Consider the following 24,979-nt stretch of genomic DNA (forward strand, 5'->3'; position numbering starts at 1 on the left):
ATGTCCTGAGTGACCACTTTGACAGATGAAGCTGAAACCATCAACAGTTTTTATGAGCATTTTGTAAAAAAAAAAAGAAAAACCCACGCCTCCAAGGGAGACTGCGACTATAGAATAAAGAGAAGTACAGACATAAAATGCTTCAATGGACAGAAAACAATGGTGATGAGAACATCTATATACTAAACTGTACCTGATTGTGACACAAATGTTATGGAATAAGGGGTGGAAGTTGTGTTGGGTCTGTCTGAGCTGGAGTCACCTTTTCCCTGCAGCAGCCTGCACAGTGCTGTGCTCTGCACTCGTAGCTGGAACAGCACTGATATCACTCCAGTGTTGTGTCTATTGCTGCGTAGTGCTGGCACAGCATCAGGACTCCTAAGCCCCCAAGAGCCAGCAGGCTGGGGGTGGGCAAGTGATGGGGAGGGGATATTGCCGGGGCAGCTGACCTAAACCAACCAAAGGGATATTCCATAACACCTGATGTCACACTCAGCAATAAAAGGGGGGGCTCTCGTGGGGGAGGGGGCTGTTCCTCCTGAACAACCACTACGCGTTTGAGGCCCTGCTTCCCAGGACGTGGCCGAACACCGCTCGCTGATGGGAAGTAGAGAATAATTTTTCTCTCTCTCTGTGCTTCCGCGCGGACTGATTGTTTCTTTTGCATCTGTTTCTCCTGCCCATTCCCTTTCCCTTTAATTAAACCTTTCTCATCTCAAACCTCGAGTTCTCTGTGTTGTATTTTCTCCCCCTCCTTCTGAGGAGAGGGGGAGTGAGAGAGCGGTTGTGGTGGAGCTTGGCTGCCCACCTGAGTAAAACCACCACAGGTACACTCTGTGGAAGATTTTTCTCCTGCTCTTTCTTAATACTAAAGAAAGCCCCATTCAGGTGGAAACCACTCCTGAAGAAGGCATCCCAACAGATCAGGACTCACTGGACTCCTCTGTCGAGCCCAGGAGACAGCAGTGAATCGAGCCCACAGAGCATGAGCCTGTCCGAGGTGGACTGAGCAGAGTTCAAGTGATCAATCTTGTGTGAGCAGACAGAGGAGAGCTCTGCAGCCCCAGGGCACTTTACAGCCCCAGCAAAGGAGCCTGGTGAGTGATTCCTTGTAGCCCTGGGGCAATGGCAGTGACTACCTGAGCTGGGTCTGCCTCCCAGCCTGCCCAGCACGGCCCTGCAGACAGCCCCCATGCACTGGGCACCAGAGCTCCTCACTCTGCAGAACAACACCGCCAGTTGGGGCTGGGGCTGGGGCTTGGAGGGCGCTTCCCCCGAGTGTCATCTAGCCCAGCATCAGGCTTCTGTGATTTTCACTGTGCACAGGGAGCTGAGAGACTGCCAACAGTCACGGGGCTGGAACATTGCCTGCAAGGTCCCTCCTGCCCTAGCACCTCCCAGGACTGGCACAGAACTGGCTCCTGTGCATCAGAGAGGCTGGGAGCCCTGCAGGCTTGAATGATGAAAACCAGATCACTTCTACGTGGGCTGTTTCTGGGCCAAAAGGGGGTGTTTTGTAGGTGTGGTATTACAAGGGCAATGTTGCCTCAAAAGATTTAAGTCCAGTAGGAAACTAATGGCTCTTAAGTGGCTGTAAGCTGACTTCTTTCTGAAGTAGCCATCAGGTCAACCCTTGACTCCTGGCTGGGATCTGTGCCTTTAGGCCCACATCTGCTGGTCTCCATGACAGGCCAGCAGATGCAGCTGCTCTGCACAAAGTTTGTGAGATCCCCTCTTTCTAAGTAGCTGGTAGGCCCCATAGAGGAACAGGTCTTGAATAGGTGTTGTCTTGTCAGAGGTATCAGTTTTTGCCTAAACTCATCCTTCAGGGCTGCTTTTGTTGTGTTGCAGAGCTGCTGGGCATATGAAGGGTGCTTCTATAGACCTTTGCGTCCTTCTCCAGACTTAAAGCAGATGTGTAAGGCTCGAGTCTAACCTGTAACATTAATACCTAAATCTAAATGCCACTCCACACCCTGACAAGAATCCACTGCTCTAATTTTTGACCAAAATATCCCTTGAAGCCAAAATTAGTCCATAAACATTTTCCATTACCTTTACTCTATGACTCACCCTGATCCCTGCCCTCATCTAGCATTAAAATGCTCTATTTGTCCCAAGTCTTCTTGCAGACTGAAAAAAAAAACTCAACGAAAGAGCTTTCCCATACTCTAACTACAGATTTGACACCCCAAGATGAACACCAAAACGTCCTACTAAAAATTTGATTAATCTCTATCAGAGAAAGGTGAGTCTTAGTCCCTAATCCCATATATGAACATCGAACACCCAAAGCCCCGGTTCCTGTGCATTAACTTCTTCACATTCAACCCTTTTCCTAAAATTAATCTTTAGGTGCTTGGCACCTTGGGGCAGAGCAGGAGTAGTGAGACTTCTCTGCAGTCACATGGCATTCAAAGATGAATGTGAGGAGCCATGGATCTGATCAGCTTGTGGGCAACGAGGAGGAGATGGGTGGGAATGCTCTGAGGAGCTCAGCACTGCCTCAGGATCTCCTGCCCCAGCAGGAGGAATGTGACTGTGTCAGTGACTGTGAGGTCACTTCTGTCTCTGCACTTGATAGGGCAGCAGCAGGAACGTGTCACACGTTCCGGACTAGGAGGTCACTTCTGTCTGGATGTGGCAGGTCACCCTTGACTTCTCCCTGGGATCTGCACTTTTGGGCTGACATCTGCCAGTGGCCGGCTAGGCCAGCAGAAGGCACCTGCTTGGCATGCTGACTGTGGGATCCCCTATGTCTACAGACCCAGGAGGACCCAGGCAGAAAGAAGGCCCCCAGATGGGTTGTCCTGTCCCTTCTGCTTGAGTCCATGACTGGGCAGCAGCAGGCCCCTGGCTTGGCTGTGTCTCCACAAGAAGCTGCAAGGCCAGCAGCAGGCCCCTGGCTTGGAAGCTGATGCTGAGGTGACTTGTGTCTGGTTGGCTGACGGGCCGCAAGGAGCCTGCTGTGTTGGGATGCCTACTTCAGGAGGGGTTTCCACCATGAGCATGCCATACGAGCAGTGGTGCCTTCTCACAAGGAACCAGGCAATCTTCCTACAGAGCTGCCTTATGAGATATTTGTGTCCATGGCTACGGCTATTGTCTCTGCCACTAAAGCTTTTGAGGAGACAGCTAATCATTAAAGCACCAGAGCCTAATTGACTCCTCGTGGGCTCATCAGCAAAGCCCCCAGAGGGTGATTCCAATGCCTTGGGCTGGGCCTGTGCTGCTGAGCTGGGCTGGGCTCGTGGGACAGAGAAAACACGTTTCAAAAGTGATCCTGTTGCAGAGAGACAGCTGTGCCCAGCTCCTCTGCACAGCGCTGACCGCAGCTGGCCTGGGGAGAGGAGAGGAGAGAGGGCTTGGAGGCAGTTGGCAGTGGGAGGATGCTGAGAGCTGCCTGCAGGAGAAACCTGCACAGCCCTTGACAAGGTAAGGGTCTGGCTGGTGGGCCATGCAGCTGCAGGTCCTGGAAGGGTCTCCTGCTGGGTCTTGTTTCTGGGAGGGCAGTGGGCAATGCAGTAGGCTTTGAGAGTCCTGCTGGATTGCCCTGCGAGCTGAGGAAGTCTGGCAGAAGTACCTTGGAGTGTCATAACCTTGCTACCCCTGGTCAGATAAGACAGGGGTGGCCAAGACACTGCAGGAGTGCAGCTAGGATATTGGCACACTCCAGCTTTCATATATCCAGCTCTGTCTGTGGGGCATCCTCCTGGGCTGCAGGCTGCTCTCCAGCAGGATGCAGCTCTCTCTAGGCATCCTTGTGTTATCCAGGTGCCCCAAGGAGAAGACACCTCCATGCTAAGGCCATGTCTGTTCTGCTGGATGGCTGTTTGTGGGCAGCTGGTTTGAGGCTTCTGCAGCCCTGGCTAAGAAGGAAGATCTGAGATCCTGATCACACACCTGGAGATAAGGTGAGGATTTTGTCCAGCTGCCTTTTGAGTCGGGCTTCTCTGCTCTCAGCTGTCTCCAGTTTCTTCTCATGCCCAAGCTCACTGCTGGGCAGATTTACTCTGCTCAATCTTCACAAAGGGACAGTCCCTTTGCCTCCTGGCATTTGCAGGATTTCACCAGGAGCACACATATAAAGTCACAGAGTTCAACCATCCAATAATTCACCTAAGCGTTACAGGGGCAAGCGAATAACATTAAAGCAAGTAAAACACTTCAGCTCTGCTCTGCATTCAGATGAGTTGTTTGCAAGAAAACTGCAAACTCATTGACCTGACAAGTGGACTGAACTTGAGTTTCCCCCATGTTCCCGATTCCCTCCTGCTGCAGGTGGGACTCCTCTGCAGCCCACAGCAGCCCCTGCACCCAGTGCCACTGTCAGCCAGCACCAGCCACAACTCAAGCAGGAGACCTGTAGAAAGGTTCTCCTGCAAAGAGAGAGGCTCTGTCTGGGGGTTCTCTAAGACTTGTAATAGGTTTTCCTCATCCAAATCAGTTCTAACTTTGCTCTCACTTTTGCTCTCCAACAGAGAATGTCAGAAAATGTCAACATCAGCTCAGTGAGCGAGTTCCTCCTGCTGGCATTCGCAGACACGCACGAGCTGCAGCTCCTGCACTTCGCGCTCTTCCTGGGCATCTACCTGGCTGCCCTCCTGGGCAACGGCCTCATCCTCAGCGCCGTAGCCTGCCACCACCGCCTCCACACCCCCATGTACTTCTTCCTCCTCAACCTCGCCCTCCTCGACCTGGGCTGCATCTCCACCACTCTGCCCAAAGCCATGGCCAATGCCCTCTGGGACACCAGGGCCATCTCCTATCAAGGCTGTGCTGCTCAGGTCTTCTTTTTATTCTTCTTTTTTGGTTCAGAGTGCTGTCTCCTCACCATCATGGCCTATGACCGCTACGTTGCCATCTGCAAGCCCCTGCACTACGGGAGCCTCCTGGGCAGCAGAGCTTGTGCCCAGATGGCAGCAGCTGCCTGGGGCAGTGGCTTTCTCAATGCTGTCCTGCACATGGCCACTACATTTTCCCTGCCCCTCTGCCAAGGCAATGCTGTGGACCAGTTCTTCTGTGAAATCCCCCAGATCCTCAAGCTCTCCTGCTCAGATGCCTACCTCAGGGAAGTTGGGGCACTTGTGTTTAGTGTTTCTTTAACATTAGTTTGTTTTGTTTTCATTGTGGTGTCCTATGTGGAGATCTTCAGGGCAGTGCTGAGGATGCCCTCTGAGCAGGGCCGGCACAAAGCCTTTTCCACGTGCCTCCCTCACCTGGCTGTGATCTCTCTGTTTATCAGCACTGCCATGTTTGCCTACCTGAAGCCCCGTTCCATCTCCTTCTTATCCATGGATCTTGTTGTGGCAGTTCTGTACTCAGTGGTACCTCCAGTAGTGAATACCCTCATCTACAGCATGACGAACCAGGAGCTCAAGGATGCAGTAAGGAAACTCTTTGGAAACCTGCTTTTTTGGAATCAGTAATGACTGTGAGTTCCCTGATTGTTTCAGGAACTGCAAAGAAAAAACAATTATTACATTTCTCTAAAATATTTTGTTCAAATTATTTCTTTTGATTTAAATAATATTATCCTTAACTTGCTACCTGATTTTTTATTTTTTTTTCATTTTAAATACCCAATCTTCTAATTACCTAAAGAAGCAGGCTTACCATGTAGAGAAACACACACAAAAAGAAAAACTAAAACAAAAACAAACATCAGAACCACTTTGTTATTCTCTATCATCTCTTCCCATCTCCTCTGGAGCTGGGGGAGCAGACCCAGCATGCAGGAGGGGCTAAGGACCATGAGCCCTGGTGTCAGATGGAGGTTGGGTCAGGGCTGCTGCTTCCCTGGAGCCAGGGCCATGGCCAGCAGCAGAACGTGGCCTTTTCACTGTTACTCTCTTTTGGTCTCCACATTTTTCTCCTTTTCTCTTTTATTTGGATAAGCCATCAGATCTCGTGTACCTTGGTGACAGTCCTGTTGTCTCTGTTGTTCAGTGGCATCCCAATTCCTGCAGGCAGCAGCAAGCACTGTGCAGCCATGGGTGACAGCTGGCCTCCCTGCTGGCACCACAGTAACAAGAGGGTCTTGCTTAGGGCAAACCCACAAGCCCAGACGCCTCTTCCAAAGCTGCTGCCAGGAATACAGCCAAGGGGTTGCTCCCTGCTCTTCTGTTATCTGGGCATCTTTGTGGAGTTCAGGCTTAAAAAGTCCCAGGGTGTTCTGTGAGGGATCAAGGGCTGCACCAAGAGCTCTCTTTATCCTGGCACTTGCCAAAGTAGACAACTGGATTGATCTCGATGGGACTGCACCTCCTGCAGTGGGGCTGATGGCCGATTCAGGCCTGCAGAGGAATCTGGAGCTGCCGGAGATGTCAGGGGATCTTCAGGGACAAGGTGTTCAGTGGGCAGTGATTAGGACCTCATAAAATGAGTGACCATCCAAAGAATTTTTAGGTGTATTTTTCAGAGGGAAAAGTGAATCTGAGGTGTCTTTGTTCTAAGGAAGTCTCTGCAATGCCAGGGGAGGCAATGAAGAGCCAGCAGGTCATAAGACTGCAAAATAACAGTGGAGACCCTCTTATAGGCTCCTGGGCCAGGTCTGGTGCAGCACTCGCCTGCCCTTTGTGCCCTTGGAGACACCCCATGGCCCTGCCCAACACTGCCCTGTGCTGCTGAACCATCAGGGCAGATGGAAAGGGGCTCAGCAGCAGAGATCCCCATGGACATAGGTCTCCTGCCCAGCCTGATCAGCACAGGCAAAGGGGAGACCTGTGGGGGTCCTAGGGCACCACAGCCCCTGGCTCTCAGAGCAGCACTGACAGCTCGGGGCCCTTCAGGGAGCACAGGGAGGGAAGCAGCAATGGCCGGCCAGCCTAGCACGGACACACTGCCCTGGGCAAGGCTCTCTGGGAGCAGGGATGGCCCTGGGGAAGAGCAGCGCAGCATTGCTTGTCCTGTATAAAAACAGAAATGAGAAGGAGAAAGCTCTTTGTACAGGCCCCTGCTCGGGGCAGGCTGCTCTGTGGCTGGGCCAGGCCTCTTCTGCTGGCCTGGGGAGTGGGGCTGGCCATGCGGGGCACAGGCACTGTGTGCTGGGGATCTCCCAGGAAAGAGAGCAGGGCTCCTGCAGCTTCACGGACCTCCATCTCGTGATCCAGAGCTGGCCCCAGTGTGGGGGCTGCTGGGGAGGCCCAGAGCCGCCTTTGTGCCAGCAGCTGCAGTGCCTTGTGAGGGGCTGGGGCTGTGGTGGCCGTGCCCAGAGCCCTGCAGCAGCCTGAGGTGGGCACTGCCCTGGGGCCAGCCCAGCCTGGGCTGCTGGGCTGGGATGGGCTGTGCTGGGGAGAGGGCAGGGAGGTGGGGAGAGGTGGGCAGGGGCTGGGCTGGGCAGTACCCAGCAGAGGGCAACAGCAGCATCAGGGAGCGGTGGCAACAGCAGCATCAGGGAGCGGTGGCAGCATGCAGGGGAGGGCTCCCAGCAGGGCTTGGTGCTGCAGAGCCAGGGCTGCGCCAAGGGAGCCCAGAGCTGCAGAGGCAAAGGAGAGGAGGCCAAGGGCCAGGGCGGCTGCTGCAGGGGCAGGGAGCTCAGCATGGCCCTTGCAGGCCCCTGCCCTGGGCCGGCCTCGGCCCCGGCCTTGGCTCTGCTGGCAGCAGCGCTCTTGGCATGTGCTTCCTGGCCTCCCCTCGCCTGCGCACAGCTTCTGCCCACTCAGGCTGCTGCCACAAATGTGTCCTCACAAGCAGCACCACCCCTTGGGCTGCTTCTGCTGGCATCCCCCAGCCCACTGCCTTGACTCCTTGTGTCTGCTGGGCCCCACCTTCCCCACTGTCATCTCCTTTGACACCTTTACTGTCATCTCCCTTCCCCTGCCCCATGGGATGACACAGTCATGGGACATATGACCTTAAGGTGTTATGGTGCTTGTCTAATCCAGTTTGGTGATGGAATACAAAGACAGTTCCTTCACCAGTGATTTACATCCTTCTTCATGTTCGGCCATGATTCCATCTCCTTCACAGTTCTTAGAGTGTTTGCTTTATCTCAGAGATGAACTGCATTAGGTCTCCTTGATTAGTCTGAGGCAAAACACAATGCTTTTTGCCTTCTGACACTCCAGCACAATACCTGTGAGTTTACCTTTCTGTGTGCATTGATCTGACCCGTCATTTCACATTTTTTGCTTTCATATCCCTGATGGAAGGAGATGATTCCCAAACGGGGATACGCAGATGGGTTCTGGCTCAGCCATTTGAAGTGTCCTGCTCTTGAGTATTTCAGCCTGACTTTTGCACAACTCCTGCAGCCAAATGCGTCCCTGGGCTGTCGTTGCTCTGCCCCTGTACTGTGGGATGGCTGTGCTGTGGTGGGACGTGTTTCCAGTGGTTCGTCTACCAGACACAGTAATGAATACTATAAGCAGACTAGAGGAGTCCTGCTTATAGCCACAGGGAGGCAGGGAAGAAAGGAACAATCAGGTTTACAGGACTGGGTATATTTTATGGCCTGGTACATCACACCCACAAATGCATCAGGCTCTACTGGACACCTCTGAACAGAGTACCCTAATGCCATCAAGTTTGGAAGAGGTAGAACCCATCTGTATTTCTGGAGTGACAGGGGCATCCCAAGCATTAACTGTACTGGAGACTGAAGTGAGTCTAACAGGGAAGGAATGGCAAAAGCACCCGATTGGGACTGGTCCGTAGGCTATGTGCATCCTCGGCATAGACTGCTTCAGGAGAGGGAATTCAGAGTTCCAAGAGGGCACCACCGGTGGGACTTTGGCATAGCTGCCTTGGAGACAAAGGACATGAACCAGTTGTCTACTTTGCTTGGCCTTCCACAGAATCCTTCTGTTGAGGGTTTGCTGAGGGCTGAAGAACAGCAGGTGCCAATGGCTACCATGGTGGAGGACCTGAGGCAGCGTCGTGCTAACGGAGACTCCCTGATTGCCATCCATGAGCTGGGTCATTGACTGGAGAGCCAAGGTGTAGATGTAGAGCTTGGGAGCGTGCTTTAGTGATGGACTTGTCAGCACTAAGGTAAAGTTGCCTGACCTGGGTTACACGTCCCAGAGTAGTGTCAGGCACAATGCAATTCTTTTTGCCTTCTGCATCTATAGCACAGGAAGTAGGACTTTGCCCTACTCTATTGACTGGGCAGGTCTTTTCACATTACACAATATAGGTTTCTGTGTCTGGAAGGAAACAATTTCCCTGTCGTGGTTCCGCTCGTGTGGGCAGCCGAGCTCCACCACAGCCGCTCTCTCACTCCCCCTCCTCAAAGAGGAATGGGGAGAAAATATGTGAAAAGGGCTTAAGGGTTGAGATAAGGACGAGAAAATCACGCAATAATTATTGTAACGGTCAAAACAGACTCAGCATAAGAAGATAGATAGTAAGATTTATTGCTCATTACTGACAAGCTAGAGAAGTGAGAAACAAAGGAAAGAAACCAAAAGCACCTTCCCCCCCCATCCACCCTCTTCCACCTCCTCCCCCCAAGTGGCACGGGAACAGGGGAATGGGGGTTATGGTCAGTCTACAGCACTTCTTCTCTGCCGCTCCTTCTCGGTCACTCTCGTCCCCTGTGCTGTGGGGTCCCACCCACGGGATACAGTCCTTGATGAACTGATCCGGCGTGGGCTTCCCACAGGCAGCAGCTCTTCCAGAACTGCTCCAGATATGGGTCCGTACCACGGGGTCCATCCCTCAGGAGAAAACTGCTCCAACCTGGCTCCCCCACGGGCAGCAGCTCCTGCCAGGTCACCTGCTCCTGCGTGGGCTCCTCTCCACGGGCTACAGGTGTGGCCCAGAATCTGCTCTGGCAGGGGTCTTCCACAGGCGGCAGCCCCCGTCGGTGCAGGGCCACCTGCTCCACCGTGGTCTCCTCCACGGGCTGCAGCATGGAACCCTGCTCCACCGTGGTACTCCATGGGCTGCAGGGGGACATCCTGCTTCACCATGGTCCTCACCACAGGCCGCAGGGGACTTCTGCTCCGGCGCCTGGAGCACCTCTCCCCCTCCTTCTACACTGACCTTGGCACCTGCAAGGCTGTTTCTCACTCCCTTGACTCTCCCGGCTGCTGTGTGGCGCAGTGTTTTTTTTTCCCTGTCTTAAATATGGTCTCACAGAGGCACAAAACAACATCGCTTATTGGCTCAGATCTGGAAAACAATGGGGCCCTTACCAAACATGGGGCAGCTTCTAGATCTTTCTCACAGAAACCACCCCTATGGCTCCCTGCTACCAAAACCTTGCCACGTAAACCCACTACATTCCCCAAAGAGGCCAAGCTCATGGGTACAGCTACAGCCAATGAAGATATATTTTCTTTATTTTTCACCCTGAGTTTTCCACAGATGACCCAAGGTAGTCCGTGGATGTCCAGGTGTCTACTGAGATTCAGGCTGAATTTCTCAGGATCCAATGGTCATTTCAATCTTTATTTTATTTTATTTTATTTTATTTTATTTTATTTTATTTTATTTTATTTTATTTTATTTTATTTTATTTTAATTTTTTTTTCCCAAGGAACCGTTGACTTATCTTAGAAAGGGTTTCACATGCTGGGCTGGGCTACAGTTACAGGGACAAAGACCACTGCTGGCAGAGGAGGTGGCAGACCTCCAGACTCTGCTTTTCCTCCCAATGGAGTTCTCCAAAGAAGTCACCCTGGATGAATAGCAATAGGAGAATGATTCTCAAAACTGAAATGCAGCAAAATTCACCCTTTAAAAACAGAAGATATTTTTATGCTTTTTGAAATCTTCTACCTTAATTAAGCCATGAAAGCTCTGCAATTAGCTGTAAAAGGCATGAAGTCTTGAAGACAACTATCGAAGAGATGTTAGGAGTTTCTGCATTTTAATGAGTTCCATGGTGTATTTTGGTGCTCAGTCTATGAAGCTCAGGTACTGAGAGGAGAATGATGCAACTGCTAGAGAAAGTAAAGTCAGAAGGAAAAGCTGAAGTGACTTGGAGTATTAATGGGCCCCACTGAGGGCTGTTACTAACAAAGCCTCCCCAGGGCCTTGTTAGGGCAGATAATTGGAGGCCATGATTGCAGACAGGCAAAGCACTGTGCTGAGAAAAGTCTTGGTTGGTTTTGGTGATGCAGAAGGGCCAAGGGTTGACCCCAGCCACTGGAAGGGGAGATCAGAGGGTGACCTCTGGCACTACAGCAACACCCCTTGAGGGACATTTCTTCCTCCTTGTGGCCAATTGGCTTAACTTCCAAGGTGCACTCTGTGGAAGTTTTTTCTTCTGCTCTTTCCTACTGCCAAAGAAAGCTCCATCAGGGTGGAAACCACTCCTGAAGTAGGCATCCCAACCCAGCAGGCTCCTTGCGGCCTCTCAGCCAAGCAGACACAAGTCACCTCAGCAGCAGCTTCCAAGCCAGGGGCCTGCTGCTGGCCTTGCAGCTTCTTGGCTAGACACAGCCAAGCCTTGTGCCTGCTGCTGCCCAGTCATGGACTCAAGCAGAAGGGACAGGACAACCCATCTGGGGGCCTTCTTTCTGTTTGGGTCCTCCTGGGTGTGTAGGCAGAGGGGATCCCACAGTCAGCATGCCAAGCAGGTGCCTTCTGCTGGCCTAGCAGGGCCACTGGCAGATGTCAGCCCAAAAGTGCAGATCCCAGGGAGAAGGCAAGGGTGACCTGCCACCTCCAGACACAAGTGACCTCCCAGTCCCTTTCTGTGACACATTCCTGCTGCTGCCCTATGAAGTGCAGAGACTGAAGTGACCTCACAGTCCGTGCCACAGTCACATTGCTCCTGCTGGGGCAGGAGATCCTGAGGCAGAGCTGACTACTTTCTAGTTCCCACTGGACTGGGGCTCACCTTTCTGGGTTAGAGAGTAAACAAAGGTTTAATGGGAAGGTTTGGTGTTCTTCTGTGGTTAGGGTATGGGCAGGCTTTGTGGTTTGGTTCATTTTCACATCTGCCAAAAAACGAGGTTTAAATAGAGCATTTTAATACTAATGTTAAGGGCAGAGATTAGGGTGAGCAAGAGAGTAAAGGTAAGGGAAAGGGGCTATGGGGTGAATTTTGCTTCAAGGGATACTTTGTGTTCAAGCGTTACAGAAGTGGATTCCTGTCAGAGTGTTGGAGGAGCATTTAGATTTAGGGATTAAAACTGGTTAAAATAGTGTTAGGGCCATATATGACTGTAGAAGTCAGTGTTACCACACTATCTACATTACATGATGACTCTTCCCTCTACGAAATCATTATTTTCTGCTGCCCATGCTCCTCTTACCACCCCCAAAGATCAAAACTCTCATGTCCAGGTGTTGTGGTTTAATCCAACTGCAGCTAAACACCACACAGCCGTTCACTCATCCTCACGCCTCCCTCTCTGGGATGGGGGAGAGAAACGGGAATGTGAAGCCTGTGAGCTGAGATAAAGACATTTTATTAAGACAGGAAAATAATAATAACAATAATAATAACAATAATTATGATAATAGCACTACTACTAATAATGTGTACAAACAAGTGATGCACAATGCAATTGCTCACCACCCACTGACTGATGCCCAGCCTAACCCCGAGCAGTCCAGCCCTCCTCCCCTGGCTAGCTACCCCTATATATTGCTTAGCATGACATCAGATGGTATGGAATACCCCTTTGGCTAGTTTGGGTCAGCTGACCTGTGTCTGTCCCCTCCCAGCTCCTGCTGCACCCCCAGCCTGCCCATTGGCAGGACAGAGAGAAGCTGAAACATCCTTGGCTTGGTGTAAGCACTGCTCTGCAACAATTAAACATCAGCGTCTTATCAGCATTCTTCTCATCCTAAGCCAAAACATAGCACCCTACCAGCTACTAGAAAGAAAATTACCTCTGTCCTAATTGAAACCAGGATATCTATCCACCCTTTATTCCATACCATTTATTTCATGCTCAGGTTCCACTCCTTACAAGACCACGTCCTGCTGCTGACCATGGCCATGGCTCCAGGGAAGCAGCAGCCGCGACCCGAAGGCAGCAGAGAGGCAGAGCCCAGTGGGCAGTGAGGGGCAGCCCCAAAGGGCCACCAGGGCTGCTCCTGCATGTGGCAGCTGGGCTCTTGGCCCTGAGCCCCTCCTGCGTGCTGGGGCTTCTCTCCCAGCTCCAGAGAAGATGGGAAGAGACGGATACTGAGATCAGTTCATTTCTGATGGCTTCTTTATTGTCTTTATTTACACTGGAAGATTAGTCTTATGGGTAGATTAGATGATTTGGTCAAATTAAATAAATTAATTAACAGGCAGGATGCTAAGAATAACATTACTGAAATAATGATAAAAGTGAACTGACGTGAATCACAGTAATTTCACATAATTATGACTATATATTATAAACTCATTATTGATGTTTAAGAAGCATGTATAGGAGCAGTCTCCTCACTCCATACTTTAAGTCCTTGTTTCTCATGCTGTAGATGAGGGGGTTCAGTGCTGGAGGTACCACTGAGTACAGAAATGCCACCACCAGGTCATGGGATGGGGAGGAGATGGAGGGGGGCTTCAGGTAGGAAACCATGACAGGCCTGAGGGAGGCGGACACCATGGCCAGGTGAGGGAGGCAAGTGGAAAAGGCTTTGTGCCGGCCCTGATATAAAGAGGACAGGACTGTCACCTAGATCCACAAGGTCTAATCCAAATACACTGCTCCTACATGTGGCAACTGGGCTCTTGGCCCTGAGCCCCTCCTTGATGCTGGTGCTGCTCCCCCAGCACCAGAGGAGATGGGAAGAGAAGGAAACTGAGACCAATGAATTTCCACTGAGTTCTTTATTGTCTTTAACTACCAAGGAAGCCTGCTTCTGTATGTGCATTAGATGATGTGGTGAAACCTAACAAAAGATGTAACTTTCAGAATGCTAAGAATGATATTATTAAAAACAAAATGAATTATTGTTAAAATATGTACAGAGAAAAATAATTTTAAAAATGTTGTGTCATTTTTCCAAATACCCTTTTATTTTAGGATTATTATTAATGATAATGTCATGATAACATTAGTAACAATAAAAAGGATATGATATAGTATGAATCAAAATATTTGCATAGTATTAAGGATACATCTTCTGAACACATAATGGATGCTTAAGAAGCATGTATGGAAACAGTTTCCTCACTGCATCCTTGAGCTCCTGGTTCCTCATGCTGTAGATGAGGGGGTTCAGGGCTGGAGGCACCACCGAGTACAGAAATGCCACCACCAGGTCCAGGGATGGTGAGGAAATGGAGGGGGGCTTCAGGTAGGAAAACATGCCAGTTCTGTCAAGAGGAGTCAAGGCAGTGGGGTGGGGGAGGCCAGCAGAAGCAGCCCAAGGGGTGGTGCTGCTTGTGAGGACATGTTTGTGGCAGCAGCCTCAGTGGGCAGCAGCTGTGCGCAGGTGAGGGGAGGCCAGGAAGCGCATGCCAAGAGCGCTCCTGCCAGCAGAGCCAAGGCCGGGACTGAGGCCAAGGGCAGAGGCAGGGCCAGGGCAGGGGGCTGCAAGGGCCATGCTGAGCTCCCTGCCCCTGCAGCAGCCACCCTGGCCCTCAGCAGACGTGCTGGCAGGCTGTGGGGAGGGGACGAATGCCCTGGGCCCCCTTCCTGCTCTGCCCAGACCAGCAAGGGCCCAGAGTGGCCTCCTCTCCCCTGCCCCTGCAGCTCTGGGCTCCCTTCGCACAGCCCTGGCTCTGCAGCACCAAGCCCTGCTGGGAGCCCTCCCCTGCATGCTGCCACCGCTCCCTGACGCTGCTGTTGCACTCTGCCAGGCACTGCCCAGTTCAGCCCAGCCCTTGCCCACCTCTTCCCACCTCTCTGCCCTTGCCCGGTTACCCAGTTTTTTGTCTCTTTCTGTTTGTTCTCTGAAGGCCTTTGAGACCTTTGCACTGTGACCCTGCTGTCTGTCCTGGCATTGCAGAGCTCCCATCAGCCCATGAATCCTTTGGCTTAGCTTTACTGTGAAGATCCACTCACTGCCCACTCAATACAAGGCACTCAGTGTCCCAGAGGAACCCTTGGGATATCTTGGTGGCTCCCAATACCTCCTTGATGCCACCAGTCCTGTCACATTTCAAACCCAGGAAGGTGCTTCTTGACCGATCAGGGTCTCCACGGTAAATGGGCATCCACCAGTGACAACTCAGTCCAGCCCTCACTCCTGCACCCAGGACAACGTGCTGTCGTGTTAAAGGGGTGTAGCTGATTAACCGTTACGGGCCCGGTTGGATTCAGAGTACTGAACCAGTTGGACATTCACCAAAAATACATTAACCGCCTGGGGGTCCAGTCAGACATTCACCAAAAACGCATTAACGGTCTGGGGGTCCGTTCGGACATTCACCAAAAACTTATTAACCGTCTGGGGGTCTGGTTAGATTCAGAACACTGAACTATCACGGATAACCACCCTCACCCTAGTTGCATTAATGAGAGCTATCACAATGCAATCAAGTATGGTTTATTACAGCAACAGATAATCAGGCTCTTTTGGATTGCTGGCGATAGTGACTGTCTGCAAAAGCAAGCTAGTATGCATGAAATACACAGGTGTTATAGGTGTTACAGATGTTATAGATGTTATAGATGGTATAGATGTTACAGGTGTTGTAGGTGTTATAGGTGTTTTAGGTATTACAGATGTTATAGATGTTATAGATGTTATAGGTGTTACAGATGTTATGGATGTTATAGGTGTTATAGGTGTTATAGGTGTTTTATAGGTGTTATAGGTGCGCAGCCTAGAAATAAACACATTAAAAGATTACAAGCAAGTATTCAGATCTCACCCAAAGGCGTCCCAATGGGGGGGGAAGAGAGGCTCAGCCCGTCGACTGATCCCAGGAGTCAGGAGGTCCTAAGGATGTTGTATGTCCTCGGGATGGTATCTCCCCTGACGATGGTATCTTCCCCAACATCCCCTCTCTCTTGGGCCAATTTATATTATTTTCTATCTTTTAGGTGGAGCTTGAGTGGCTCTAGTCAAGCATATCTTAGTTATGATTGGTGTAAAGTTTTCCCGTCTCCGTTTAAAGTAATAGGCTCCGAGAAATTCAGAGCGCATGCTCAGTGAGGGGTGGTCGTACCTTGGAGGCGGGTAGCTTTCGGGATGGAGGTGTGTTTTGGTATTATAATGATATTATAATGAGCAAAAAGTACACTAGGGTACAGCATTTGTCAAAACATGACAGGTCTTTGCTCAGGGTGGCAAAAAGTGCAGCTTTGTGCACAAGAACAATTGAGGCCCCACCTGATTACAGAGCCTAGCCGTGGTGTCTCCACTCCACTCCACGCTCTGTGGTGTTCCTTAGGGCTAGCACACCAAGTTTCCCCAGCGCGATAGCATCTAAGGTTGGGAGCCTAGGGAATGCTCAGGTAATGCAGTTATGCCTTACCCTGAAAGCCTCTTCAAAGCTGTACCTTTTCCTTAAAAACGTGAATGTTAGTTTTATTTTCCCAGTTACTTCAGGCATTTACACCACACGTGCCCCCATGGCCCTGTTTCCAGGTGGAACCCAAGTACAAGACCGAGGCCTTAAGCCTGGCATTCCCTGATTGTCTTCTGCGCTCCAGATTGGGAAGAAGAGCCCTGAGCACTGAGCAACTTCATTTTACTAACAAGATACCACAACAGAGGCCAGGTGTCATTTAGGGATAAACACATTCAGAGAAAGCCTCTGGGTTCACAGAGGACTGGATATATGGAAAAGAGGAATGAAAGGAAACATTTTACTGCAACCAGAATTTTAAAGAATGCAATACCTGAAGGTCACAAATTGCCTAAGATTAACTTGAGTAAAACTAGAAAAGTGAGATAGCCAATTTATTGCTAAGTAAATATTACCACTCAAATCAGTTTCTTCAGTGTTTCTTTCAGCTCCTGGTTCCTCATGCTATAGATGAGGGGGTTCCCTGCTGGAGGCACCACCGAGTACAAAAATGATACCATAATGTCCAAGGATATGGAGGAAATGGAGGAGGGCTTCAGGTAGGAAAACATGACAGTGCTGACAAACAGGGAGACCACGGCCAGGTGAGGGAGGCATGTGGAAAAGGCTTTGTGCCGGCCCTGCTCAGAGGGCATCCTCAGCACTGCCCTGAAGATCTGAACATAGGACAGCACAATGAAAACAAAACAACCAAAGACTAAAGAAACACTAAACACAAGTGCCCAAACTTCCCTGAGAGATTCATCTGAGCAGGAGAGCTTGAGGATCTGGGGGATTTCACAGAAGAACTGGTCCATAGCATTGCCTCGACAGAGGGGCAGGGAAAATGTGTTGGCCGTGTGCAGGACAGCATTGAGAAAGCCACTGCCCCAGGCAGCTGCTGCCATCTGGGCACAAGCTCTGCTGCCCAGGAGGCTCCCGTAGTGCAGGGGCTTGCAGATGGCAACATAGCGGTCATACGCCATGACGGTGAGAAGGGAATACTATGCTTCAAGGAAGAAAGCAAAGAGAAAGAGTTGGGCAGCACATCCTTGATAGGAGATGGCCCTGGTGTCCCAGAGGGCATTGGCCATGGCTTTGGGCAGAGTGGTGGAGATGCAGCCCAGGTCGAGGAGGGCGAGGTTGAGGAGGAAGAAGTACATGGGGGTGTGGAGGCGGTGGTGGCAGGCTACAGCGCTGAGGATGAGGCTGTTGCCCAGGAGGGCAGCCAGGTAGATGCCCAGGAAGAGCGCGAAGTGCAGGAGCTGCAGCTCGCGCGTGTCTGCGAATGCCAGCAGCAGGAACTCAGTGACTGAGCTGATGTTGGGCATTTGCTTTGGACATAGAACCTGCGAAATGAGTAACAAATATCCATGTATAGACTGTTATGAGTAAAGTCTCTGACTAAAATTCCCAGTTAAAGCCTTAAATTCCCTGTTTCCAAGAGGGCCTTTGTCTATCTCCCTGTCTGGAGCCCTTCTTTGTGCCTGCTGAGTGTCCTGTACACAGGAACCACCTCTGCCCATCAGCCCCCAAGTTCGACACTTCTGCTCCACTGCAGTGGTAACTGTCGTTGCTGTGGGGGCAGAGCTCAACCAGAGGTCACATCCAGGAGGGCTGCTTTCTCCATCCCCTCATTCCCATCTACTGGCTGCTTGCAGCACTCATCTGGGGGATGAATGTACTCAGAGGTTGTGCTAAAAAAGCATATCCCCTGCCTGCAGGTCCTAAAGAGCAGCACAGAAAAGCCCTGGTGCAGTCTGTAAGCAGAGAGAAGGGAAGGGATATTCTGAGGTTCATCACTAACTGTTTGTGTCTCAGTTCAATGGAATAGGAAGCTCAGTAATCAGAGTCTTTTGTCCATTTTCTCGGACTTGTGTCATCAGCTGCTTCAGGTCCTCATGTACCAGCAATTTCTTCACCAAGGTGAGGTTCATTCCAATAGGAGTAGGCAGCAGTTCATGAAGCAGAATATAATTAGATGCAATAAGTTGATAAGAAGTGACAGGAGCTGAGTATTTAAAATTACATCCTAGAATTTTGGTAAAATTGCAAACACAAACATTAGAGTGATTACTGGTATCTACCACTGTATCATCTACGACTATAGAATCACAATGAGTTCTCATACAAACACAACCTTTCCCAATATATACAAGTACAGTTTTAAGGGTTTCATTAGGATGTATCTCAAAGTGGCAAATGTTTTGCTCAGCGTCAAGACAAATGTCTTGAGATTCCAGCGTGTTACTTTCACAGATGAAACCTTTTTGTTCACGCACAATGCATGCATTTACATCAATTGTTTGCCACTTTCCTCCCTTTTGATGGGCCCATACTTTATGCTCTTTAGGATAAAGTATAGTTCCATTATGGTTGAGTCCTAATGCAATGATTGGATATACATTGTATACGGTGGCATTACTTATAGTAAGTATAAAGGCAACAATTTTATCATTTTCTGCATAATGGGTAAAGTTGACTAATTGCCACCAAGCTTGAAATTCTTTTTCAAATTCTGAAGCATTATCCCAAATCAATTTTCGAATTTCAGTGGGCAAAGTTCCTCCTTCTCCTTCTCTAATAATAGCTGCTGCTACAGATTGTATCCATAACTGCGCTTGGATACAGCTCAAGGCAAGGGAGGTATTGCCTTGGGCTTTTCCAAGGGCATTTACAATTAATTGATGATCATTTTCCTCAATTTGTTCCCAATGGGGTAAAATATCTGATAGAATCCATTGATTTGCTCCTAAAGCCAATAAGGATGATTTTATTGGTTGTTCCAATTTCCTTAGGTCATCTGTAGTAGCAGTTACTCTACTCATTAAGACCTCAGCATCAATGCTATTTAATATACCTAATCCTGTCCCTAATAACCCAGTTGCATCCCATGGTATGCGCTGAGATTGTTTTAGAGAACGTCCATGTAACCATGCTAACCAGCCAGTGTAGGCAGTTCTCAGAAAGGTGGTACATTTCGAGTTAATTTCAGAGATATTAATGTGCAGCGCTAGCTCTACCCTTTTTAGGGACCAACTAGGGTTAAAGAGAATTTGTTGTTGTCCCACATTTTTAATTATGTAAGGACCTGTTTTGAAGATGGAGGGAGTTAGACCAATGGGGGGCTGAGTCGGTTCATTTTCAAGTATCTGCGGAGGCAGAGGCTTCTTATCCTTTGTAGTCGATGATGTTTCTGTATTAACCATGAATTCAAATAATATTTCTGTGCCTCTGTAACTCCAAAGACAGTACACAATTATAGGTTTGGTGAAAGCAAAATTGTACCAGCAATCAAAATTTGGTTCTGTTATTTTAGTACAATCAGTACTATAATTTTGTGGTCTAGTAGAATCAGTGTATACTGTCGTAATTTCAGTAGGCCGATTATAAGTGGATCCATTAGTTATTCGACAACCAATTTGTATTAGCTGGCCAGATGTGGCTTGGAGTTCAGCCATTTTTAGAGAATCATTCCAACTCCATTCATCTTTCAAAAATATTTTGTTTCCCTGTAAAACTAAGGTAGATAAATTTAGGCTCCTTTTGTTCTGAGGTGTTCCAATGATTGCGCTGTATCGTGATAATGCATGATTCCAAGGATCATCATAAGGTGTTATGGTGTCACTGGGTATATTTCTACTTCCATACTGCAGTATATCAAATGTAATGTATGGAGTTAGGTCAGGTGGTGTAGTTGGATCAGGTTCAATCACATCTATTTTGAATCTAAATAGTAGTCCTGTACACCGTGACTGTGACAGGCCTGAACCTGAGCAGTGTTGTTGCCATATACAAGTTACAATAGTGGGTTCTATTAGGGTAAAATTATACCAACAATCCCACTCATCTGTAGCACAGGACTTTGTAGTCACTTGGTTTCCAGATATTGTTATTAATGTGGCTTTCTCGTGAGTTGAGCCATTAACCATTCTACACCCCACTCGGATTTCTTCTCCTGTCCTTCCCTTTAGAAGTGCAAGCCATCTCTCATCCCAGCCCCACTCGTGTCTCGAAAACACCTCAGTTCCATGCATAACCACGGTAGCTAAGTTTAATTTTTCCTTTAAGGCTTGCGTTCCCAAAATCCCAGTGTATTTAACATAGGCTTGGGACCACAGCCAGCCTGGTTCTCCTTGGCTGTAAACCAGAAGTGATTGCATCAAGGTCAGGGCGGAGCATAGTATTATTAATCCAAACTGTTGATTCATCATCTTCCAGCTGTCCATATGTCCATACACTAAACTGTTTGTGTCTCAGTTCAATGGAATAGGAAGCTCAGTCACCCATGCAAATCCAACTACCCCATTAACATAGAGTCTGCCCCACAATCAGAGCAGGAAGAGGCAGGCAGAGAGTGCAGAAAGTGCCTGTCGTGGTTTAACCCGGCCGGCAGCTAAACACCACGCAGCCGTTCGCTCACCCTCCCCCCTCCCTCTCTGGGACGGGGGAGAGAAATGGAAAGTGAAGCCCGTGAGTTGAGATAAAGACAGTTTAATAAGACAGGAAAATAATAATAACAAAATAATAATAAAATAATAACAATAATAATACAATGGTGATAATAGGAAAGTAATAATAGTATGTACAAACAAGTGATGCACAATGCAATTGCTCACCACTCGCTGACCTATGCCCAGCCTAACCCCGAGCAGTCCGCCCCCCTCCCCCCAGCTAGCCACCCCTATATATTGTTTAGCATGACGTCAGATGGTATGGAATACCCCTTTGGCTAGTTTGGGTCACCTGTCCTGGGTCTGTCCCCTCCCAGCTCTTACTGCACCCCCAGCCTGCCTGTTGGCAGGACAGAGCAAAAGGCTGAGATGTCCTTGGCTTAGTATAAGCACTGCTCTGCAACAATTAAAGCATCGGGGTGTTATCAGCACTCTTCTCATCCTAAGCCAAAACACAGCATTCCACCAGCTACTAGGAAGAAAATTAATTCTGTGCTAACTGAAACCAGGACATCTATCCACCCCTTATTCCATACCATTTATGTCATGCTCAGGTTACACTTTTTTCCATACATTCTAATTAGTCACCTATAGTAATCATGGTAGTGATAACATACAGTATAATATACTAATTAACATGGTACAATTCAGTTCATGGGCTATTCTCACCCAGTATTAAATCTCCTTGAGGTACACACCGGACCTCTCCGTTCTTTTGCATCACCCACCAAGTGTATCCAGGTCCCTGAGCGAAAACAATTCCACGAATAGGTTTGCCTTTTCCTGAGGCAGGAGTAGCCCAGACTGTTTTACCCAGCATATTTTTTACATGCACTACAGGAACTTTATCCCCATCTACAGTACGTAACAGGTTTGATTGGGCAGGTCCAGCTCGGTTGGTAGATCCCCTAGTATTGACTAACCAGGTGGCCTTTGCCAAATGCGTATCCCAGTTTTTGAACGTCCCAGCGCCCATTGCTTTCAAGGTAGTCTTTAACAGGCCATTGTATCGTTCAACTTTCCCGGAGGCTGGTGCATGATAGGGGATGTGATACACCCATTCAATACCATGTTCTTTGGCCCAAGTGTCTCTAAGGTTGTTTCGGAAGTGAGTCCCATTGTCTGATTCTATTCTTTCTGGGGTGCCATGTCGCCATAGGACTTGCTTTTCAAGGCCCAGGATGGTGTTCCGGGCGGTGGCATGAGGCACAGGATATGTTTCCAGCCATCCGGTGGTTGCTTCCACCATTGTAAGTACGTGGCGCTTGCCATTGCGAGTTTGAGGGAGTGTGATGTAATCAATCTGCCAGGCCTCTCCATATTTATATTTCAGCCATCGTCCTCCATACCAAAGAGGCTTTGACCGTTTGGCTTGCTTGATTGCAGCACATGTTTCACAGTCATGAATAACCTGTGCTATAGCATCCATGGTCAGGTCCACCCCTCGATCACGAGCCCATCTGTCGCGTTAAAGGGGTGTAGCTGATTAACCGTCACGGGCCCGTTTGGATTCAGAGTACTGAACCAGTCGGACATTCACCAAAACTGGGGGTCCGTTCGGACATTCACCAAAAACGTAATAACCGCCTGGGGGTCCACTCAGACATTCACCAAAAACGTATTAACCACCTGGGGGTCCGTTCAGACATTCACCAACAATGCATTAACCGTCTGGGGGTCTGGTTAGATTCAGAACACTGAATTATCACGGATAATCACCCTCACCCAAGTCGCATTAATGAAAGCTATCACAATGCAATCAAGTATGGTTTATTACAGCAACAGATAATCAGGTTCTTTTGGATTGCCGGCGATAGTGACTGTCTGCAAAAGCAAGCTAATATGCATGAAATACACAGGCGTTATAGGTGTTATAGATGTGACAGGTGTTATAGGTGTTACAGATGTTATAGATGTTATGGGTGCACAGCCTAGAAATAAACGCATTGAAAGGATCAAAGACTCTATATAGAGATTTATAAGCAAATATTCAGATCTCACCCAAAGGCGTCCCAATGGGGGGGGAAGAGAGGTTCAGCCCGTCGACTGATCCCAGGAGTCAGGAGGTCCTAAGGATGCTGTATGTCCTCGGGATGGTATCTCCCCTGACGGTGGTATCTTCCCTAACATCCCCTCTCTCTTGGGCCAATTTATATTATTTTCTATCTTTTAGGTGGAGCTTGAGTGGCTCTAGTCAAGCATATCTTAGTTATGATTGGTGTAAAGTTTTCCCGTCTCCGTTTAAAGTAATAGGCTCCGAGAAATTCAGAGCGCATGCTCAGTGAGGGGTGGTCGCACCTTGGAGGCAGGTAGCTTTTGGGATGGAGGTGTGTTTTGGTATTATAATGATATTATAATGAGCAAAAAGAACACTAGGGTACAGCATTTGTCAAAACATGACAGGTCTTTGGCTTAGGGTGGCAAAAAGTGCTGCTTTGTGCACAAGAACAATCGAGGTCCCACCTGATCACAGAGCCTAGCCGTGGTGTCTCCACTCCACTCCACGCTCCGTGGTGTTCCTTAGAGCTAGCACACCAAGTTTCCCCAGCGCGATAGCATCTAAGGTTGGGAGCCTAGGGAACGCTCAGATAATGCAGTTATGACCTACCCTGAAAGCCTCTTCAAAGCTGTACCTTTTCCTTAAAAACGTGAATGTTAGTTTTATTTTCCTAGTTACTTCAGGCATTTACACCACATAATCCACCCCGTGACTATAGTCACTCAAGCTTCACGACAGTTGAAATATGTCGGGGATGTCACATACATTCTCGGATTGAGGTTTATCGAGTGTATGTACATTGTGTAGGGATGCTAAACGTTTCATCATAAACCAGAGTTTAACATACAAACTAATTGTCAGTATAAAACATAATACAGTGAGTATTAGCAGAACAATAGCAGGGTGAAGCATCTTGTTGAAGATTCCCTTGGCAGCTGGCGACCATCCAAACAAAGTGTCCCACCAACGGTGTCTCTCATCTCTCTTCACTCTTTCCATCACTCGATGTCCATTTTCTCGGACTTGTGTCATCAGCTGCTTCAGGTCCTCATGTACCAGCGATTTCTTCACCAAGGTGAGGTTCATTCCAATAGGAGTAGGCAGCAGTTCATGAAGCAGAATATAATTGGATGCAATAAGTTGATAAGAAGTGACAGGAGCTGAGTATTTAAAATCACATCCTAGAATTTTGGTAAAATTGCAAACACAAACATTAGAGTGATTACTGGTATCTACCACTGTATCATCTACGACTATAGAATCACAATGAGTTCTCATACAAACACAGCCTTTCCCAATATATACAAGTACAGTTTTAAGGGTTTCATTAGGATGTATCTCAAAGTGGCAAATATTTTGCTCAGTGTCAAGACAAATGTCTTGAGATTCCAGCGTGTTACTTTCACAGATGAAACCTTTTTGTTCACGCACAATGCATGCATTTACATCAATTGTTTGCCACTTTCCTCCCTTTTGATGGGCCCATACTTTATGCTCTTTAGGATAAAGTATAGTTCCATTATGGTTGAGTCCTAATGCAATGATTGGATATACATTGTATACGGTGGCATTACTTATAGTAAGTATAAAGGCAACAATTTTATCATTTTCTGCATAATGGGTAAAGTTGACTAATTGCCACCAAGCTTGAAATTCTTTTTCAAATTCTGAAGCATTATCCCAAATCAATTTTCGAATTTCAGTGGGCAAAGTTCCTCCTTCTCCTTCTCTAATAATAGCTGCTGCTACAGATTGTATCCATAACTGCGCTTGGATACAGCTCAAGGCAAGGGAGGTATTGCCTTGGGCTTTTCCAAGGGCATTTACAATTAATTGATGATCATTTTCCTCAATTTGTTCCCAATGGGGTAAAATATCTGATAGAAGCCATTGATTTGCTCCTAAAGCCAATAAGGATGATTTTATTGGTTGTTCCAATTTCCTTAGGTCATCTGTAGTAGCAGTTACTCTACTCATTAAAACCTCAGCATCAATGCTATTTAATATACCTAATCCTGTCCCTAATAACCCAGTTGCATCCTGTGGCCCTTTTTTAGGGACCAACTAGGGTCAAAGAGAATTTGTTGTTTTCCCACAATTTTAATTATGTAAGGACCTGTGTTGAAGATGGAAGGAGTTAGACCAATGGGAGGCTGAGTCGGTTCA

At 48.6% G+C, this 24,979-nt stretch overlaps 1 protein-coding gene and 1 pseudogene across 1 annotated transcript; both read right to left on the reverse strand.

The window, feature by feature from the left end:
- LOC137846706 (very low-density lipoprotein receptor pseudogene) overlaps positions 1–24,979 on the reverse strand; it is a 666,922-nt pseudogene that overhangs the window by 73,656 nt on the left and 568,287 nt on the right.
- On the reverse strand, positions 18,178–19,969 carry LOC137847439 (uncharacterized). The gene has a single exon (XM_068665710.1). It carries the CDS (start codon positions 19,819–19,821, stop codon positions 18,178–18,180), a length of 1,644 nt encoding a protein of 547 aa, XP_068521811.1. The 5' UTR covers positions 19,822–19,969.

This window comes from Anas acuta, chromosome W, assembly GCF_963932015.1.
Source record: "Anas acuta chromosome W, bAnaAcu1.1, whole genome shotgun sequence".
Lineage (NCBI taxonomy): Eukaryota > Metazoa > Chordata > Aves > Anseriformes > Anatidae > Anas > Anas acuta.